At 31.9% G+C, this 20,201-nt stretch overlaps 1 protein-coding gene across 1 annotated transcript in view; it reads right to left on the reverse strand.

Moving 5' to 3' along the window:
* Nucleotides 1–20,201, reverse strand: part of LOC111045301 (polyamine-transporting ATPase 13A2) — a 144,538-nt gene that overhangs the window by 100,337 nt on the left and 24,000 nt on the right. Inside the window, exons 5-8 of the mRNA XM_039442055.1 lie at nt 14,862–15,066; nt 13,174–13,249; nt 7,232–7,360; nt 6,890–7,032 (exon numbers count right to left, since the gene is read on the reverse strand). Of these exons, the coding sequence (XP_039297989.1) occupies nt 6,890–7,032; nt 7,232–7,360; nt 13,174–13,249; nt 14,862–15,066 (553 nt within the window). The remainder of the gene's footprint in view (nt 1–6,889; nt 7,033–7,231; nt 7,361–13,173; nt 13,250–14,861; nt 15,067–20,201) is intronic.

Genomic DNA, 20,201 nt, shown 5'->3' on the forward strand with positions numbered 1-20,201 from the left:
GAATATCTTCAGTTATCCATTCATCTACTTTGTGTAATTTACTTTTTACTTTGACTTTTTTTATTGGACAGCATACACTAATGTGAAATCTTAGAGTATCAATGAATTGCTTATATTTGTAATTTAGGTTACAACTGTTATAAACACTACTCCAATTTTCTTGAAGCAGTTCCTGCTTCAAACAATTTATATTTCCTAGCTCATATTGCTGAATTTCTTTCACAAAAGTTTTTTTTCTGCTGGGATTCTGGCCCTGCAGCTTAACATCTAAAATTTGATAGTTATGATCTGACAGATCTGAGCTACCTAACCTGACATTACAACCTTCTATATTTGTGAGGATATTATCGATAATTGTCTGTGAAGTTCGAGTTACTCTTGTATATTCGTGGACCTTAATTTCTAAATTATTCATATTAATAATATCTCTAATGTCCTCTGTCATTTTATCCTGCCTGGCAAAATCGGTATTGAAATCTCCTACTACTATAACATTTGTGAAACGAGCGGTTGTAATTTCCAAAAGTGTATGGAGCAGCTCACAAAATTTTTGCCAGTCTCCATTTGGTGACCTATAGATACCTAACACTGCTACCTCAAATCGATCATCAATTTTTAACCTTAGTCCCGTCACCTCTAAATCCATCTCAACAGAAAATCTCTTAACAAAATCCAGTTCATAAGTTTGGGTATGTTTAGCATTGCTAGTGAATATACATACACCACCACTTCTATGAGCTATTCTACAAAATTCTGATCTCAGTGAATAGCCTGGAATCCTAACTTGATTTATTTCCTTTATTTTTAAGCCATGCTCTGTGAAAATAACAATGTCAGGATCCTCCTGTTTAAGAAATACTTCTAATCTGTCAATTTTGTTGCGAAGATACTGAATATTTTGATGATAAATACTAAAAACCTTACCATCTTGTGCTACTCTATCTCTAGCATTTGTAGCTATTTCCCTTTCCCTGTTTTGAGCCAATTTACTAAAAAATCGTTATTTGTTTTTTTGACTGTTTTTAAACCAGAGGATTGCAAACGGCTTTCAATCAGCTCTGCCAATCTATTACAAAAGATTACTTTGCCAGATCGATTTAGATGCAACCCATGATTAGTGAAGTTATGTCTTTTCAGCCTTTCATTTAGAAAACAAATCCCCAGTTGTTTAGAATTCTTATTTTTTAGGCTGTTGATTGTATTATGGATTGATTTGTTTGTCGAGTTGATTGCTTCATTTAATTCTGGCCTATCAAACCTATTAGGAATAGTACTTATTATTAAGTTTGTTTTTTTGCTGAGTGGCACAATTTCCTTGATTTTTTCTGTTACTTGAGGAAGATGATTCAAGTTAGGTTCATTTATATTATTTGAGCCACCCAGTACAATTAGATAGTCATTTTCATCAAAATCTTTAGTTTGTTCCCTAGCTGACTCTACAACTGCATTAATTGATGCACTTGGCTTGAAAAAACATTGGACATCAAATTTATTTTTTAATCTTTTATCAAGGAGATCACTGCAATCACGTCCATGACTGGACGTCAGTAGCAGAACTCTCCCTTTCCTATCTTTATTTCCCTCAGCTATATTTTTGGTTGCTGTCTTCAAAACCTCACTGTATGTTTTATTTCGACCATTTTCAGAGCATTTCCCATCATTTAGGTTAGATTCTATTTTTTTGCATTTGGACGGAGGTTCTATCATACATTTAGTATTATCAAATTTAGATTTTAGTTTCTTTATTTCCTCCGACATTAGACTACATTGATTTTTTAGATTTAGTATTTCTTTTTTATGGTCTTCATCTTGTAATTTTATAATCAGTTCCAAAGATTTAATTTCTTCTACCATCCCTAACCTTTCTTCCTCAGACGTTTTTAAAGTTACTTCTAATTGGTTTTTTAAATTAGTGTGGCTACTTTGTAGTTGAGCAACTTTTTCGGCTAAAGTAGTTTGAAGAACTGGGGTTTTTGGTTTTGGCGTTTTTGAATTTTGGTTTTGGGAACGCGTAAGTACTCTCGCTATGTTTACATTTCTATTATTAACCTTCGGTGTTTTACTTGAGCTCATCTTCCTATCTAAGAAATTATATTACTTGCAATAATAATAATTGATTTATAAAAGATAGGATTTTAATTTGGTTATAATTTTAGTCAAGTAAACTATCTATGTTTATTTTTAAATCTCGAAAACCTAACCTCAAAATAACCTCTAAACGATGTTTGGCTTATAAAATAGAATTAAGAATTGAAATCTAAAACAAAATGATAAAACGTGATCAAGAAACAATTAATAATGAAATTAATACAAAATTTGTACTTATCCTTGACTATTTATAACACAAAATCTTCTAAAACCCAGGAGCGAAATTATGTATGACTTTCATTCACATCACATCAAGGTCCTCTGAGGTACGGTAATCTGAATATCATATATATATATATATATATATATATATATATATATATATATATAATATATATATATATATATATATATATATATATATATATATATACTGTTTATTAGGCACAAAACTGAAAAGTCATATCTCTAGCAAATCTGAGGTACGGTAATCATTTTCAGTGGATACAATTATTACAAATCATATAAATATGATCGGGAAAGAACAACAGGCATGGCCCAAAACTATTCTGTACCCAAATTTTGATAATGAATAACATGTCCGAAAAAATAGGTTGTTTTTAATAGTTTTAAGTAGTTCCAAAATTATACACCAGGTTTAGTGGTAAACGCAGTACTTAAGCTGGGTTTGGGTAGATTTCAATTTGTCTAAATAACCTAAAAGATTATGTTCAATTATGTTTTAATGTGGGAGGTTTAGTTTATACTTTTTTATTCTTTCAAATGGCAATAAGATGATATTATTATGAATGTTTTGATTCTTGAATAATGAACACAGAATGAAAAGTTTTTTGATCAGCTATTTTAGCGCACTTGAAATTTGGACAATCTGGATGACTGGATGTCAACAATGCTTGTTATCGTCGACTGCGGAAGTTGAGGTTAGAAGTCCTATCCTACTCTGAAAATCGAATCTGAATAGTTTTTAATATCTTATTTGTATTTTATTCATCCAAATAGAATTATAGTATCTTGCAGAATATTTTATTTAATTCTAGAAGCATAAAACTAATTCCGTTTCATAATAAACTGTTTAAAAAAACATTCAGCACCAATGGAATTGCCCAAGTAGTTCCAAAATTATCCATCAGGTTTCGTGGCAAACGCAGTACTATGAGGTTAGAGGTCGGATTCTATCATACTCTGAAAATTGAATTTGAATAGTTTATAATATCTTATCTGTATTTCATTCATCCAAATAAAATGATTGAATCTTATTGCAAAATACTTTATTCAATTTCTAGAAGCATAAACTGATTCCGTTTCATAAACCATTTTGTAAAGTATTTATAACCGTGTTTAACACGGTCACATCAAATGAGAATCAGCTGACTTCTAAGTTATTTTTCGCCACACTTGGATGTAATGAGCTGGTTTACGTGCGTCATATGGAGGCCGAAAGTGATTGTTTTCCGACCAGGCCGGTAAAACTTTACGGCCCTAGGGCTGTAAAATGACCTTGAATAACAGCTGATCGTGTCCGATCTCACAAAAATCATAGAGAGATAATCTCATAACGACTGTAATAATCTATATAATTATGTATCGTGAATCGCGGTATTATGTCTATAATATATTTTATAAATTACTGTTTCATAATTTAATATTTATTATTGTGTTTTTGATATCAAACAATAGAATACGATGATATCTCCATAGCCTCAACAATATAATGTTGGCTGCATTGTCCATTGTCAGAAAGGTACGTATCGCAAGTATTTAAAAGTGAAGAATCAAATTTGAAATCAAAGTACAATAATTGTATCAATATTTAAAAGTGAGGTAGAGTAATAATTGTTTCTTTTTTATTATCGAATTCCACTTCTTAATGCAATACAATCAACTATAATAATAAGAAAATACAGCAGAGATCTGAAGTTTAAGGTAAGCCTACTGGTGAAACTCAGCCTTGACTGAAAAATTCCTAGCAATTTTTCTGTATTTCATTATTAAAACTTTTAGATAATTTTTCTTCAATATTAAACCATGTAGAGAAAACATTAGGCCCACTCAAGATTGAATCTTCAAATGTTTTCTCTATGATTTAACTATTTTCAGAGCAATATTTTGTAGTGAAAATGCCGGCAAACCGACTTCAAATTTGCCGCTATACACTATATTATAGTAGCCTACATACGTTACCTGACTTAATTCAGAGTGAACATTTTATTGTGAGACAGATAAAAATATTAATTTTAATAATATATAAGTCATGAGCCAAAGTCTGTTGTACGCTTTTTAGGAGTGAAGTAAACTTTTTTAGAAGTCTAGTTTACAGTACAGTAAAGTACAGTAATTACGTGTATGTGTTATCAGTCAGGCCCCTATGTTCAACAATACGCAATGGCCGAGAGTGTAAAGGCGTAATACATCAGAACTCAAAGCTCAGTGAATAAACAAACATGATCTAGGTTTGAATCTCGGTCAATAACTTTTTTTTTTTGTCGATGAATTTCGAATTTTATTACCTATTTTTTTATATTAGTTACCATAATTTAAATTTCAATCAATTTTTTAGATATATTTTGAGACAAAACTGTGAAATATGCAATTATATTAATTTTTTCATCACATTATTTCAAAATAGTAATGAAAATTCTATTCATCCATCTATCCATGATATATTGCACCGGGCGCAAAGCTTGCGCCTAATATTAATAGTATAAAAATATGGTCACTATTGTAAATTATTAATTAGTAATATTGAAATTAATTGACAGTAAAAGTTGTCATAACCAAGATTCAAACTATCAAAATAGGCTGTTTGAATTTTATTTATTTTTTAATTTCTTATATATTGGGAAGTTTTTTTTTTGGGTGTGGTGAAAAATAGCGTTCGCACCATGGGCAAAAATGTATTTCCGGCTCTCGGCCTACGGCCTCGGACTTAAAAAAACCGATTTCGAGCCGGAAATATCTCATTTTCGGCCCTAGGTGCGAAATATACTATTACAGCCCTAGGGCCGTAAAACTTTTACCAGCCTGGTCAGAAAACAATAATTTTCGGCCTCCATATGACGCACGAAAACCAGCTCATTACATCCAAGTGGGGCGAAAAATTAGTTATTGCTGGCTTTTATTCAACCGACCCAATGACTCTATTTTTACTACCACATGATAATTGAAAATTTGCTTAGTTCTGAAGATAATTAGAAGTTGGAAAGAAATATGATATTGCAATAAGATGCTGGACCGGATTTTTTATAGTAGCATTCACCGATTTACCATCTAGTATTTGTAAAAAATATTTGCAGTTGTAGAAGTCTTCAAGGTATTTTATGAATTTAGCATTTTCTTTTTATAATCACTCATGAGATAAGATAGCAAATTTGTGAATTTAGGTGAGAACAATTTGTATTGTAAATAAAATGTGTTATTTTTCTTATGATGTTCACATTGTAATACACACTCCACTAATCCAATCAGAGGAGATACGGTTTCTCATGGTGAAAACATAGTGGAGCAGCGAAGGTGGCTTCAAGCTTGAAAATAATTCATGCATTCAAATGTTGTTCCGGCATTCATCTTTTTCTCGGTCTCCCTATGCATATTTTATCCTTTGGCTTATGACAGCCATGCTTTGAGTGGGAAACGATTAAAACATCCTCAATAGATGTTCACACTTCTTTTCTTTGTATCTTCTGATTTTTGCTATGAGTCGAATTGTTCCATATTCTTCCTTCAGTGTCTCATTCCTGAGGAGATTTAAACTAGTGCATATAATGTATAAATTCAAATGGGTCAGAAATACCACTCTACTATGAGCATCACTATTAAAATTCATTAGTAAAGATAACCTGATCAGGTTTAACTCAAGAAGCTAATAAGGCCTAATCCATGAAGACAACGAAAATATGCTATGTCCAACATCTCTTTTATCACTTGTTATTATAAAACACTTGAATGGTATATTATACCATTTTTCTGAAGAAATTATATTCTTAACTTGCAAGTTTATAATAAAAATGATATCAAGCTTGCCACTGACGAGTGTTCCAACAAGCCGAATTGTATGGTAGCGTGCCAATGGAACGACGTGAACGGTGAAACCACTCGTGATTTCGGAAAAGCGATGAAGCTCAATGGAATTCCAATCCAAAGGAAAACCCTGTCACTTCAACTACTCGAATATCCTCTAGTTTTAAGAGGAATTTTCTATTCTCATTGGGTGTATGACCAAAGCTGTAGAAATAAATGTTGCAGCTCTTAGCTGTTTTGAATTTGTTTGTTTACATAGCCTTACTTTGTTCAAGTTGTGTATTCCTCATCTACTGGAGTCACATTGATCACAAATATCAATGGTTTTGGATGGTTGCAGCATGGAGTGACTGGACGCGTGCCACATCACACCGTTTGGATTGCATTCAAACCATGCTGCAGCAGCAGCATGGCCACTGGCCAGCTTTATATGTCTCAACTTTAGATATCTAATATGAATTTAGGTAATATATAACAATGCATCATATATGCTACTATTGCTGCTCGCCGAACACGCAAATAAAATACACAATCATTGCAGTTACAGCCATACAAATGACAAACGAATAATATTATATGTTAAAAATATTGATAGTTTTAAGCGGAGATTATCACCAGGTTTCGTGAAATAGATTCTTCTTAAAATTTATCATAGAAAAGTAAAGTTGTTTGATTTAGAAAAATGATATTTGAAGTTCCTTTCATAAGCAAAGTAGCCTGCATTATTCAACTTGAAGAAAGCAATGGAGTAATTAGTACTCACCTCATTGTCTCCATAGTATCGAGTTTGAATGATTTGTGTACCACAGAATAAGGTATGGCGCATATGGACGGAAGATGGTGAGTAGATTTCTCTACTATCAGGAGAAACGACTGGTGAAGTTTTCAATACTGGTGCACTCTCACCTGTAATTGAACACGTTCTATTATTCATTACAATCTATGATGCTAGTCAAATTATTTACTCATACACTAATAATTCCATTAAATTTTACAATCTTCACAAGTGGAAATTTTTCATGAGTAAAAAACTTTAACATCATCTCATGTAACATTACAACGTTTCTGATTTAATATTAAATTTTACATGAATTTGCTGCTTGACCTGTTAATTCACTTTCAGTAACAATACACGATCCGGAAAGTAATATGGCATCACAAGGCATTGGGAATCCCCTTGGAGGAATTTTTATCACATCTCCAGGAACCAAATCATCAATGTCGCATTCGTATTCTGAAACATAAAAAAAGATTTATTCATAAATTACAAGTACGAATATGACTACAAAATGACTCATTGCTGGGATAAACTTGAAATACATTAAGGAAAAATGATTGTAGTCAAGACACAAAATACAAAACTGTCCAAAGGTAAAAATTGAACAAATTATACTAATATCACTTCCTTATACTGGGATTCCTCGAAAAATTCTTTACTTGGATTTCATCACAATTTTTGACAGAATTCTTATTATAATTACTTCAAAAGAACAATCTACTATTAGACTATAACGATAAAAATGTAACTGTCATTCACAAGTAAAAATAATACTAAATCTTCATTGGAAGCACGAAGGAGGAGCGCATTCTTGTTATTTTCTAGTTTTCTTTAATATACCCCTTTAACAAAAATCGACGTCTTGAGTACTGAATGGTGAATATTGAAAAATATTAGTATAGTAGATTTCTGTTAGTGTTCTCCAGGTGTGTTAAAATAATTAGATTTAAGCCGAATTTATTGATATGAGTTCCAGTGAACTTCGATTTATGTCAACAGCTAGTGTTAATTTAATTTTGACTTGATTCTTCTAAATTGCTTCTATGCTGCTTGAAAGCTGCAATAATTTCAACAATATAGAAGTAATTTGGACTTCTGTGTTGTTGTAATTATTGCAATTTTCAAGCATTTCCACAGTACTGTTTTTAAGTTTTTGAGTGTAATACTGCAATGTACAATGTACATGTGCAATTCGAAAAAAAAACTGAATGGAATTTGACCACTTTAATTGTTGTAGAAGTATAGTTTATTCGGAACTAACCGGCAGGCTCGCTACTCTCGCCTTACAGTAAAAATTTATGCATGAAGTAAATAAATGAACAAATAATTAAATTAAAGAGTAAATTAATATTCTATTGCTGTTGAAAATTTCCTAATATATTCGAGAATATTATCAAATCCATATCATTTAAAAAAAAGTAAAAACTCAATCTGATCACATGAAATCTCAAACAGCCTAATTGAGAGCTATATTCACTTTCAATTTATTCAGCCAAAACATACAACAATACTGTAATGAATTACCGAGCGAAGTGAGGTCTATGTTTCAACTGGGATTTTCTATCGTCTCTCTGTCTGTTTGTAACGTATTTATGGCCAAACGCGTTGATAGGATTCTAAGAGATTTTGCAGGAATATTCATTTTTTAACTGCGCGTCGATGTATACACACGGTTTTTTTTAAATTTTGCATTTTAAGGATAATATGATAGGAAAAGGAATTTCCCAAGTACTCCATTATCTTGTAGTCTATTTTTGTCATTGACTTACATCAATAGATTCTATTCTGGAATCGCACTGCAGTTATTAGATTAATAGAAAAGGATTTTTTTGCGAGGATATTTTGCTCATACTAGAGACGTACAAAATCAAAAACAAGTAAATGTGGAGACTTACGTTTCAAGCTATAAAAAACTCATTACTCAGCCAAATTTCAATATGAAATGAATTATAGCTCAAGTCATGAAATAGCATTTTTTCAAGGTCTCATCATCCTGAAGTAAACTTGAAAATCTATAAGAAAATTATTATTTCTCTGAAAAATGTCACTCCCATAATATTACAAATTTCGGCAGTCAGCACTAAACTAATAATTGAAGTAAATGTACTTTTTATCTTTTCAAGTCAAGGTATATGGAGCTTCCTTCCTAACAAGTAGCCTAATGTTTCTTTATTATTTAAATATTCGATTTCATTTACATTTCAAATTCGCTAATGAATTTATTTTTATTTATTTCCTCTTAACAAGGAAGATTGTTTTTTTCATTTTAGCTTTCTTCCTTATCATAATGTAACTTACTGTACTATTCTTTTTCCAATTGATTATTTCCTGCTACTGTTTTCTTGAGGATGACTGATTCTAATGTGTGAAGACGTATATGTAGTTTCATACTAAATTTCGATTACTTGCTCTTTCTGGCACTTCAATTCACATAATATTATCACACAGAAAAGTTTTCCTTATATGCATACACGCTACACTGTAGTCTGTTTGTGCTGATGACTGGATTTCATTAGTTATATCCCCATCAAAGGAATTATCATATTATATTTATTGGGGAGTTCCATCTTGCGTTGGATCTGACTGTGTTTCGAAGGGTTATATTCTACTACGGCTTTCCACACATCGTGGCTTTTCTTCTTATTTTGATATCATAATTAAAAAAAAATTTCTTACGTCTTCACTATAAATAACCATAAAAATATTAACACTTTTTCACTAAACTTTCCATATGTCAGCTTTACATGAAGATGATGAACTTGTGGGATATTATAACACTGTTGAAATAGATGATTTTTTTTCCATTAAACCTCTTGAGCGAAATCATTATGAAGGGGGCTTAAATATTTTTCACACGAATATAAGGAGCATTAACAAGAATTTCGATGAATTAGTGCATTATATTGGTAATGTCAGTATTAAATTTCAGGTTGTTGCATTGTCGGAGACATGGATTTCGGAAGACTCAGTTTCATTACAGTTTGCAAGGTTATAATGTAATACAAAAAAAAAGTAAATTCTCTAAATGTGATGGGATATGTTTGTTCATTGACGAAAACATTAAAACAGAATTAATTGACTTAGTAATCGAGAAAGCAAACTACATCTGCATTTCATGTTTAATAAATAATGTTAAATATATTATAATTTCAATTTATCGATCACCAGCTCTGAATCTAAACGAATTTATTACAAGCTTAGATACTTGCCTGAATCAAATGAAAGATTTACATAATATAATTATAATAGGTGACATAAATCTCAATATCCTCGCAAATAATCATTTCGCTAACGAATACCTAAGTACACTACACATGAATGGTTTTAAATCTTATATTAACAAACCAACCAGAAGTATCAATGGAGCCGTATCCTGCATTGATCACATTTTTTTCAAAGAAGATAATAAAACTAAAAATGTTGTGACAGGTGTAATTTCAAAAACCAATATAACAGACCATTTCAGTATTTCTTTACATCTGAACGAAGTTAATGATAAGGAAACGAAACACAGTGAGCCATGGACTAGAGTCAAAATAGATTTTGATGGTCTTATGAAGGACTTACAGGGAGAAAACTGGGAAGATATATACAGAGCCGATGATATTGATATTATGGTGAATCTTTTAGTTGACAAATTAAACTCTTTAACACAAAATAGAACAAAAACAATTCGCATGAGTAAAGATAAAAGACCTCTTAAAAAATGGATTACACCCGGTTTAGTAAACTGTATACGTGTTAGAGACAAAATGCATAAAATTATTAGAAAGCAACCAAATAATATCCAACTAAATAATAAATATAAGTCATATCGAAATATTCTAAATAATTTGATAAAACAAGCAAAAATCAATTACTTTAACAGAAAATTAGACGAATACAAAAATGATTCCAAGAAAACCTGGGAATGTATAAACGAACTTTTAGATACTAAAAAGAATACCAATACAATCAATCTGGATGCCGAAGTACTTAATAAATACTTTGCCGATGTAGGAAAAACTTTCGCTGGGAAAATTTCTGATGATATAAATAATATACCTATACCTAAATCCCAAAACAACTCATGTGAGAGAAGTATCTTTCTCCGCCCCACAAACACAATAGAGATACAAAAGATAATTGATAAATTGAAAAACAAAGCAACACCTGGAGCCGATAATTTCTCAGGATCGTATCTAAAACGAATATCAAGTTTTATTACCGAACCCCTGGAATTTATATTCAATAAATGTTTGAGCAATGGATACTTTCCTAGTAAATTTAAAGAAGCAAAAATTATTCCTATACCTAAAACCGGCGATCCAAAAAAACCTGAAAATTACAGACCAATCAGCCTACTAAGTAATTTATCCAAAATTCTAGAAAAGATTCTAAAATTGAGGTTAATGAGTTTTCTTGATAAGGAGAATATAATTAGTGATAACCAATATGGTTTCCAAGCCAAAAAGTCTACTAAAGATGCAGTAATTCACCTTAATAAAATTGTGTGCAACAACTTCAATAAAAATAAAAAAACTCTAGCTGTCTTTATGGACTTATCTAAGGCTTTTGACACTATCCCACACAAATTACTACTAGATAAGCTGAATAAATCTGGAATTAGAGGGTCCGTAAACAATTTATTTGCAAGCTACTTATCAAATAGAAAACAATATCTAACTTTAAATAGCCGAACTGACATTAAATTCACATCCGATTTTGGACTGCCTCAAGGATCAGTTCTATCACCGATTTTATTTCTAATCTATGTTAATGATATGCTCAACCTAAACCTTGGAAATTGTACTACATTGTCATTTGCTGATGATACAACACTCATTTTTAGTGGGAGTAGCTGGGAGGAAACGTTCAGTAACGCGAACAATAATTTAAAAATAGTTCAGAAATGGCTTAAGGATCATGTTCTCACCCTCAATACTGAAAAAACAAAATACATAACCTTTTCACCTAATATTACCGGACAACCACCAATAACTATGAATTTGAATATGAATGCAAACTGTATAAACATGGTAAATGAGGGACAGGAGATAAAAACACTGGAAAGAGTACAAACTATGAAATACTTAGGAATAGTAGTTGACCAGCACCTTAAGTGGAACAAACACATAGAATATTTATGCTCGAAGTTAAAGTATTTGATCCATATCTTCTACAAAATAAATAGAATAAGAAATATAGATATCACTAGGAAAATTTATTTCGCATATGCACATTCATTATTCCAATATATTATAGAGGTGTGGGGTGCTGCTTTCGATTCTCATGTAAAAAAGCTTTTTATCTTACAAAAGCACATGATTAGAGCGGCCCTGGGAAGACCTCGAATTTACTCAAGTAGAGAAATTTTCCTAGAATTAAAGGTTCCAACTCTAAGACAGACTTACATTAAAAGTGTAATTCTGTACTTGAATAAACATAACCATTTATTTACCACTCACACAACTCCCTACAAAATTCGAGCAAATAACACAAATAGATTTAATATACACTTCACAAAACTCACTATATGCAGACATCAACTTCCGTACTATTGTAATTACTTAATCAACAAAATACCAATAGGCTTTGTTTACAGAAATATAACCAAATCATTACTCTCAGATATACAGATTTGGGTTGATAGGAACATTTTCTTTAGGCTGACTTAGACCTGTAAACTAAGTTTTGTTTCAGTTGGACGACCGTTACCATGTCTCTGATTTTGCTTTTTTGTCATATTCATAATGATCGAATAGCTTGGATCTTCATCATCTCTTTTCTTGCCTTTCTCAGTACCGAGAAATCTTTTGTCACCATTTATTTCCATCTAACAATCTTTCACATCTGCATCTATTGCTGATTTTCCCCCTTTTCATTTTTTCTTCTTTCGTTCGCCTTTTCTTTTAATCTATTAAGCGTTAGCCTACATGGAAAGTTATAGTTTTCTTTCTCTTCAATATCTTTCTTCTCTGACCTTGCTTACTGATAGGATTTTTCTTTCGTATTATTATTATCTTTCATATATATATATATATATATATATATATATATATATATATATAAAAATAGATATATTATACGTATTATTATTTTATTTTAGGCTACTTCTTGTACTGTTACTCATTCCCCACACACAGATCCGTCTATGTGGGGAAAATATTCACAAATCTGTTTTTAGATATGTTGTCTATGTATCTTGTGCTTTGTATTGTGAATTGAAATTGAATAAATTGAATTGAATTGAATCAATTCTCAATGATATGAAGACAGAAGACAATTACCTTCTTTATTGTGAAGAACAGTGATTTTTGAAGCCATTTTGGAGGCAGAAACCATTTTGTGTAGTCTCAATTTTTTCTGAAAACAAATATTAAAATAGTTCCTCACTATTAATGCAGAATTATAATTTATTAGGTACTATTAGAAAAAATCGAAGTGCAAATCTTCATAGCAGAACATGTTATACTCAAATGTTTGCAGAAATATAATCATGGTTTCAAGTTATTTATTTAAATTTATAGGACACATATTATACATGTTGAGGTACAATGTTTATTAATCATTGCAATAACGCTTTCCATTAAATGTTTTTCCTGTTTGAATATGTCTGGCCAGCCTTCCCTGACCAAGTCATGTTGCGTCATTAGACATTGACTGACCTATAAGTTGAATGATATTGTCTGGCCTGATTAATAAATTCTATTCCATTTTATAATGAAATATACAAAACACAACATTACACATAACCAAGAGAGAGTGACAAGCGATGTTGCCAGAGTAAAACACTCCATATGTCCATGTGATGATAAGAAATCACACTGGATCCAAGACCAATAAATAGTTTGCTCTTAGGCTCAACTCACACTCACGCGATTCAGAGCGAGAAGAGACTCGATTCTAGTCGAGAGCATAGTGTTTTCGAATGGTGACAGTCGCGGAGACTAGAGTTGACTGGTCTGTGACTGTGTGTCACATTTGGAAACACATGCTCTCAACTAGAGTCGAGTCTCTTCTCGAACTGAGTCGCGTAAGTGTGAGTTGAGCCTTAGTGGAAAGAGTGGCCAAAGGATAACTGATTTTTTTAGATTTGAACTGTCAGCACAGTTTAGTTGGCGCATCACAAGTATGGGCGTTTTAACAGCCATGGATCTCTTGCCGACACGACACACAGAATGTCCTCCAATTGGCAGAGAATCAGCTGTTGGTGAGAATTAGCCAATAGGAGGACTGGATGTCATGTCGGCGAGAAATCGGTAGGTTTGAAAACGGCTAATGGCTTTCGCTGAAAGGTGGAAAGAGAAATATTGTGTGAGGATTGCAACTATACCTACAAAACTTTCAATACACATACCAATAAGCATACCGATAAGATTAATGTATAACTGTACATGTTGAATAATAACATAGTAAACTGGCAATGACCTAAAAACTAGAACATCACGGTTAGTAAAAACGAATCACAGTTGGCGACTCTGCTATTATAGCACTTTGGAGTACACGCATGCTTGATCTCACGCCTTTTCAGCATGCAGCAGATACCATTAGATTTTGACAATGGAATGGATAAACTATAAACTTTCAACTTCTCAACTAAGAGCTGGCAGTTCTGAAAAATCCTTGCTTCGTGTCTTTTAGAGGCATATTGAAGCACGGCTTGTTTAAAAAGCCGAATTTTATTTATATATCGTTAGTAGCCTTGAATCTACGACTGAAAGATTCAAACTGGAATTCCATAAACACCTTGGCATACTGAAGCACATTGATGTCTCCTTATGTGAGCTGCACATACAATTAAGAATATCTCATCTTCTCGTCATGTGCAAGCAGCTGCTTACTATATTCATTAATATAATATTGCAAATATTCTCTACTTTAAAAGCCGTTCAGACACGTAGGAATGAATTTTGTCTCCTCTGCAGTGTTTATAATTATATTTGAACTTGAATTAATTATTGAATATTCAACGTACCGTTCTCTCTTGTTTGGAGCTCAGGGTGACTGCTATAATTGAGTAAATTATAACAAATGCAGCGTATACAGAATACTCATCAAAAATCCAGAGAATGACGCTCAGTACTTCGAAAACAATGAAAGGGTACAATGCATGTTTAAGCCATAACTGCCAAAACGGTTCTACTTTAATATGAACAACGTTAGAATCGTAGATTTTCAGTCTGAAAAATACAAGCAAAATTACGTAAATTATCTTATTGATTTAACAAATGATTAATAGACATAAAGATTCCCAGAAACGATTGACATAAACATTCTTACATTATAAAATTAAAAAATATGCAGAGATGACGAGAATCATGGAAACTGCTTAACCTTCTGGTAGTCGCGCCCTACTCAGTTACACGAGCAGTCGCGTGTAGTATTTTTTTACATCAAATTATCCAAGTGTTATGTACTATGTTTACTGTCAAAACATATTAATTAATTAATATTTCAATCAATGTGATGCTAATCACATTGCTTTCCCACTCACTTTTATTATAAATAAATGTTTCGAGAAAGGGATTTTTCCAGATTTGTTCAAAGTAGCTAAGATAAAACCTTTATTTAAATCAGGCGATAGAAGTCAAGCAGAAAATTATAGACCAATCAGTTTACTGAGCTCCCTGTCCAAAATAATGGAAAAACTAATTAAGAATCAAGTTACTAAATTCTTTGACACAAATAAAATAATAGAAAATCTTCAATTTGGCTTCCAAAATAATAAAAAGTACCGATGATGCCCTACTACAGTTTTCAAATTCCGTATCAGATCTTCTGAATAAAGGACAAAAAACTCTGGCTATCTTCCTGGATTTGGCAAAAGCCTATGACACAGTGTGTCATAGTCAATTACTTATCAAGCTAGATAGGGTAGGTATTAGAGGAATCCCATTGAAACTATTCGAAAGCTACCTCTCACATAGAAAACAAGTTTTATCACTTAATAGCAGTGTAAGTGAGATTCCACTTACTGGTTACGGCCTACCCCAAGGGATAGTACTCTCCCCAATTTTGTTCTTGGTATATGTAAATGATATACTAAAGTTAGACCTCAATGGTGGTGAAGTTTATTCTTTTGCGGATGACACGGTACTGTTGTTTGGGGATGGAACTTGGCGAGGCGTTTATAGAAATGCCTCTAGTGGCATCTCCACACTTAAGAGATGGCTAGACGTAAACTCCCTTAGCCTAAATATTAAAAAACTAAATACATTGCATTCTCTAGGAGTATTACAGGTCATGAGGTAACTAACAGCCAACTTAAATTGAATTTAAATTGTAATGTAAGTAATGATCACGACGAATGTAATTGTCCCGAGATTGAGAAAACCAGCCACTTGAAATATTTAGGTGTTATAATCGAGGAGGGCTTCAAGTGGAAGAGGCATATTGATTACATCTGCAATAGATTGAAATTTATATCTTACAAATTCTATAAATTGAGGTCTGTACTGAATGTATCTAGAATGAGAATGATTTACTTCGCAATAGTTCAATCACTACTGCAATACGGATTAGTAATTTGGGGAGGTACTTTCAATTCTCACCTTTCATCTCTATTCACCGTTCAAAAAATGATAATAAAGACTATTTTAAATCGACCCTTACTATACGCCTCGATAAATGCTTTTAATGATCTGAAAGTCATGACCATCCGCCAACTATATGTACTTAGCATCTTTAAATACTTCAATAGATATAGAAATAACTTTCCAAAAATAAATAATGAAGCACATAGAACCAGATACAATGAAAATAAATTCGAATGATACGTTTCAGACTTCACACTAATTCGAAAACAGCTCATTTATATTGCTCCAAAAATTATAAATAATATCCCAAATGATCTCACCAATCAAAAAGTGATTAAATATATCCCACCAACCGTTAAAAACTGGATAATTGAATCTTATTACTTTAATATCAACGTAATATAGGCTAGATATTCCCCCTAATAGTTCGACATCTTATTCTTGGAATTATGATCTAAATTCTTGAGTTCTGTAATGTCTTTTCTTTTACTTTTGTTATAATGTAATTATTGCTACTCCTACTGGCGGACAAGTTATACTTTTGCCAGTAGAAATCCACTATGTAAAATAAACAATACAATGTAATATGTATATTAATAACTATGTTATTTTGCTTTTGAGAACTTGTATTTAGATTTTGTATTGTGTACGTTTTTGTGGAATAAATTTGAATTGAATTTGAATTAATTATATAATTACTTTTTCCAACTTTTTGGATTATTCTACGCCTATGAACATTTGGATGAATACCATTTCATAGCCCAATAAGGTACATCGAGCAAAGCCATCAATTCTGTGTTATTGGTCCGTTTACAGTCCTCGTATAGCCTACAGTCTTTCCCTATCTTATGCACAGTGCGACTTATGCACTGTCGCGACTAAATGGCAGCTAAAGACTGAACCATTGCTCGGTTGATACTGCAACTCAGTGGATTGATGGGGGGAAAGTTTTGGAATGCATAGGTGACTCATTCACTGACACCACCCCATTCAATAGTTTTGTGCAGCAAAAAAAACTGACACTGTTGTACTTTTTACAACAGCGCGACTGCCGGAAGGTTAATATTTCTGACACAAGGATTATTTGACGGTAGTTATAATTGGATATCGTATTTAAAATCAAAATACTAATTTTCTGTGACTTTGAAATTATGGTCTGATATCTTGAATAATATAAGTTCATTTTTTAAAAATAGAAAGTGGTCCTACGATACAACATGATTTCAATGCAAAGCTTTGAGAAAAAGTGAATGACGAAAACCGAAAATCGTTAACTCTAGCCATTTTGAAGGTATTCCACATTTAAAAAGCTAATAAATCAAGTACTTATGCATCAATCTGGAAATAAACCATCCTAGCTCTGCACTTGTAAGTAGTAGCATTGTAATGAGTTTTGCATTTTCTTGCAATATTTATAGTAGGTTTCAATGGATCAATTTTTGGAGCAATAGAATCAATCCTTGGATACTATGAATTCTGGCTTCAAGTACGGTTCAATAATAAAAAAAGATTAGTTTTTCACTCCTTTTTCGATTAAGAAGTAAGATTGAAAAGCTGCACTGACTCTTCATCAGTTAAAGTTTTACAATAGTCTGGAAGCTGCTCAAAGAAGATTAGTTTGGATGATATCAAATGATTCATGGAAGCAAACCTATCCCTACATTCTATTCTGTTCAACTTTTACAGTTTCTTTGCTTTCAGCGACTTTTGATTTCATCTGTTTTGATTGCACTCTTTTGAATCACGAATCGTATTGCAGCTCGACGAATTGGTGGTATAAATATTTATATAATTTTCTATGCATCAAACTCTATACAACTTCCACTTCAGATAATAGTTTATACAAGTTATATGAGTGAAAACTGCATACAACCACTGTATTGTATTGTTAAATGTTCAGTCAGCCTAACGTAATAAGACAGTAGAGTGCAATTGTTAGTCAGTTCTGCATCAACCATCGAGCTAGTCGGACTCCTCTGAATGTAAATCAGAGTAATTGTAAAATGTGTTTGAAAATAAGTTAAAAACTTTTTAAAAAGTAAATTGTTTATTGGCAAACCGTAATTTACACATATAAAAAAGAAAATCTCATTTTCAGGAGTGCAAAATATCCTTTGACTTTATCAAAATTTACAAACAGTTTCTTTTAATAAAGATGAATGGGACCATCTACTTGAGATGAAGTATGTCAGCTGCTGAGTGATATGAAAATTGACAAACTCTTCAATTTAGGTTAACTCTTCCAGTTCAATCTGGAGATATCAATTTAGGATCAGTGTTCACTAGACACCGTTGGAAACGATCTATTGGATGATATGAAACAGAACCAACTTCTTCTATTTTGCATTGACTTTTATTAGTTGAAACTTGGAAGAACTAAACAAACAATCACACTCCAAGTGACAGTTGAATTCAGCTAGTATAGCCTGCTTGAGTTATGACTAAATCAAATCAAATCAAATCAAATCAAAATTTATTTCCATAAAAACACTTTACAAAACAAAAATTAACTAATAATTTACGGAAAAATAGCACCCGCAAAGAAAAATCTGAGCGCGGAGTGCGAGTTGTGCTTATTTTTTACAATGATGAAAAATACAATATCGTAAATTTTTTGAGTATATTAATTATAAAAACAGAACCAAAAGTAACAATGGCATATCACAATGATAATCTTCTTGTAGCATAAACCTGAGTCACAATGATATAACTTCTACATTAAAAACAACATATATATATATATAACAATAGTGAAGCAGTAGACATCACATAACAATAATCGACCTTGTAGGGGGAATTTATTGTAAAAATGTAGGGATATACTCTCCCTTTATTATTTTCCCTCATTTATTTTATTTTTATTTCTGATGGTGATCTGCAGAAACCCTAAAACTCTATTTGTTTTTGTATACTGTATTTATTTTCTATCATGAAATAATATTTCCTGTTTTCATAAAATTTTCTAGATTGAAGCAAATGTAAATCAATATGATAACAGCAAATACACTGAAGTTTAGATGATTTATTCTCGTATTTATTTTTTCCCGGATTGAAATTCAGCTCAATTTATAAAAATCAGTTATTCATTTATTTAAATTTTTTTATTCTTCAAGATGGCAGCTCACTTTTTAGTTTGAAGCAAATATTGTTAGATAGGGTTACTGTTTTAAGGATTACAATATAGTATTTGCTTTCAACCAATCATCAAATTCTCTAGTGTGATATTTTTTGCAGCTCATCTCTACTATTCTCATTGGAACTAAACGCATAATTTTATTCATTCTGTATTTGAATTGTTTCCTGCATACATCTAAGTCTACCCTTTGCTGGTCCATCGTTATGCCTCGTAGGTTGTATGGTGTATCTCGTATTTCTAGTCTGAAATTACTTTTGTATGCATATTGGATAATATTTTTACTATATAATTCCCTCACAGTAAGTACTCCCAATTCCCGAAAAAGCTCACTACTTGGATAGAGTCTAGGTTTACCCAAAGCTGCCTTTATTATGTGCTTCTGCATTACAAAAATTTTGTTTATATGACAGCCCGCGGCTCCCCCCCACGCCAGAATCCCATACTGTAGAATAGGTTGTACATACGCTATATAGATTAATTTAGTTATTTCTATGTCGTTTATCAAATTGATTTTGTAGAATCTGAAAATGAGGTATTTCAATTTTTTGCATCTAAGCAATTCCATCTAAGATGAGAATCAATTATAACACCCAGATACCTAGCATGGTCCACCTTATCAATCATTGGGCACTGACAATGATCC

Source organism: Nilaparvata lugens, chromosome X, assembly GCF_014356525.2.
Source record: "Nilaparvata lugens isolate BPH chromosome X, ASM1435652v1, whole genome shotgun sequence".
Taxonomy (NCBI): Eukaryota; Metazoa; Arthropoda; class Insecta; order Hemiptera; family Delphacidae; genus Nilaparvata; species Nilaparvata lugens.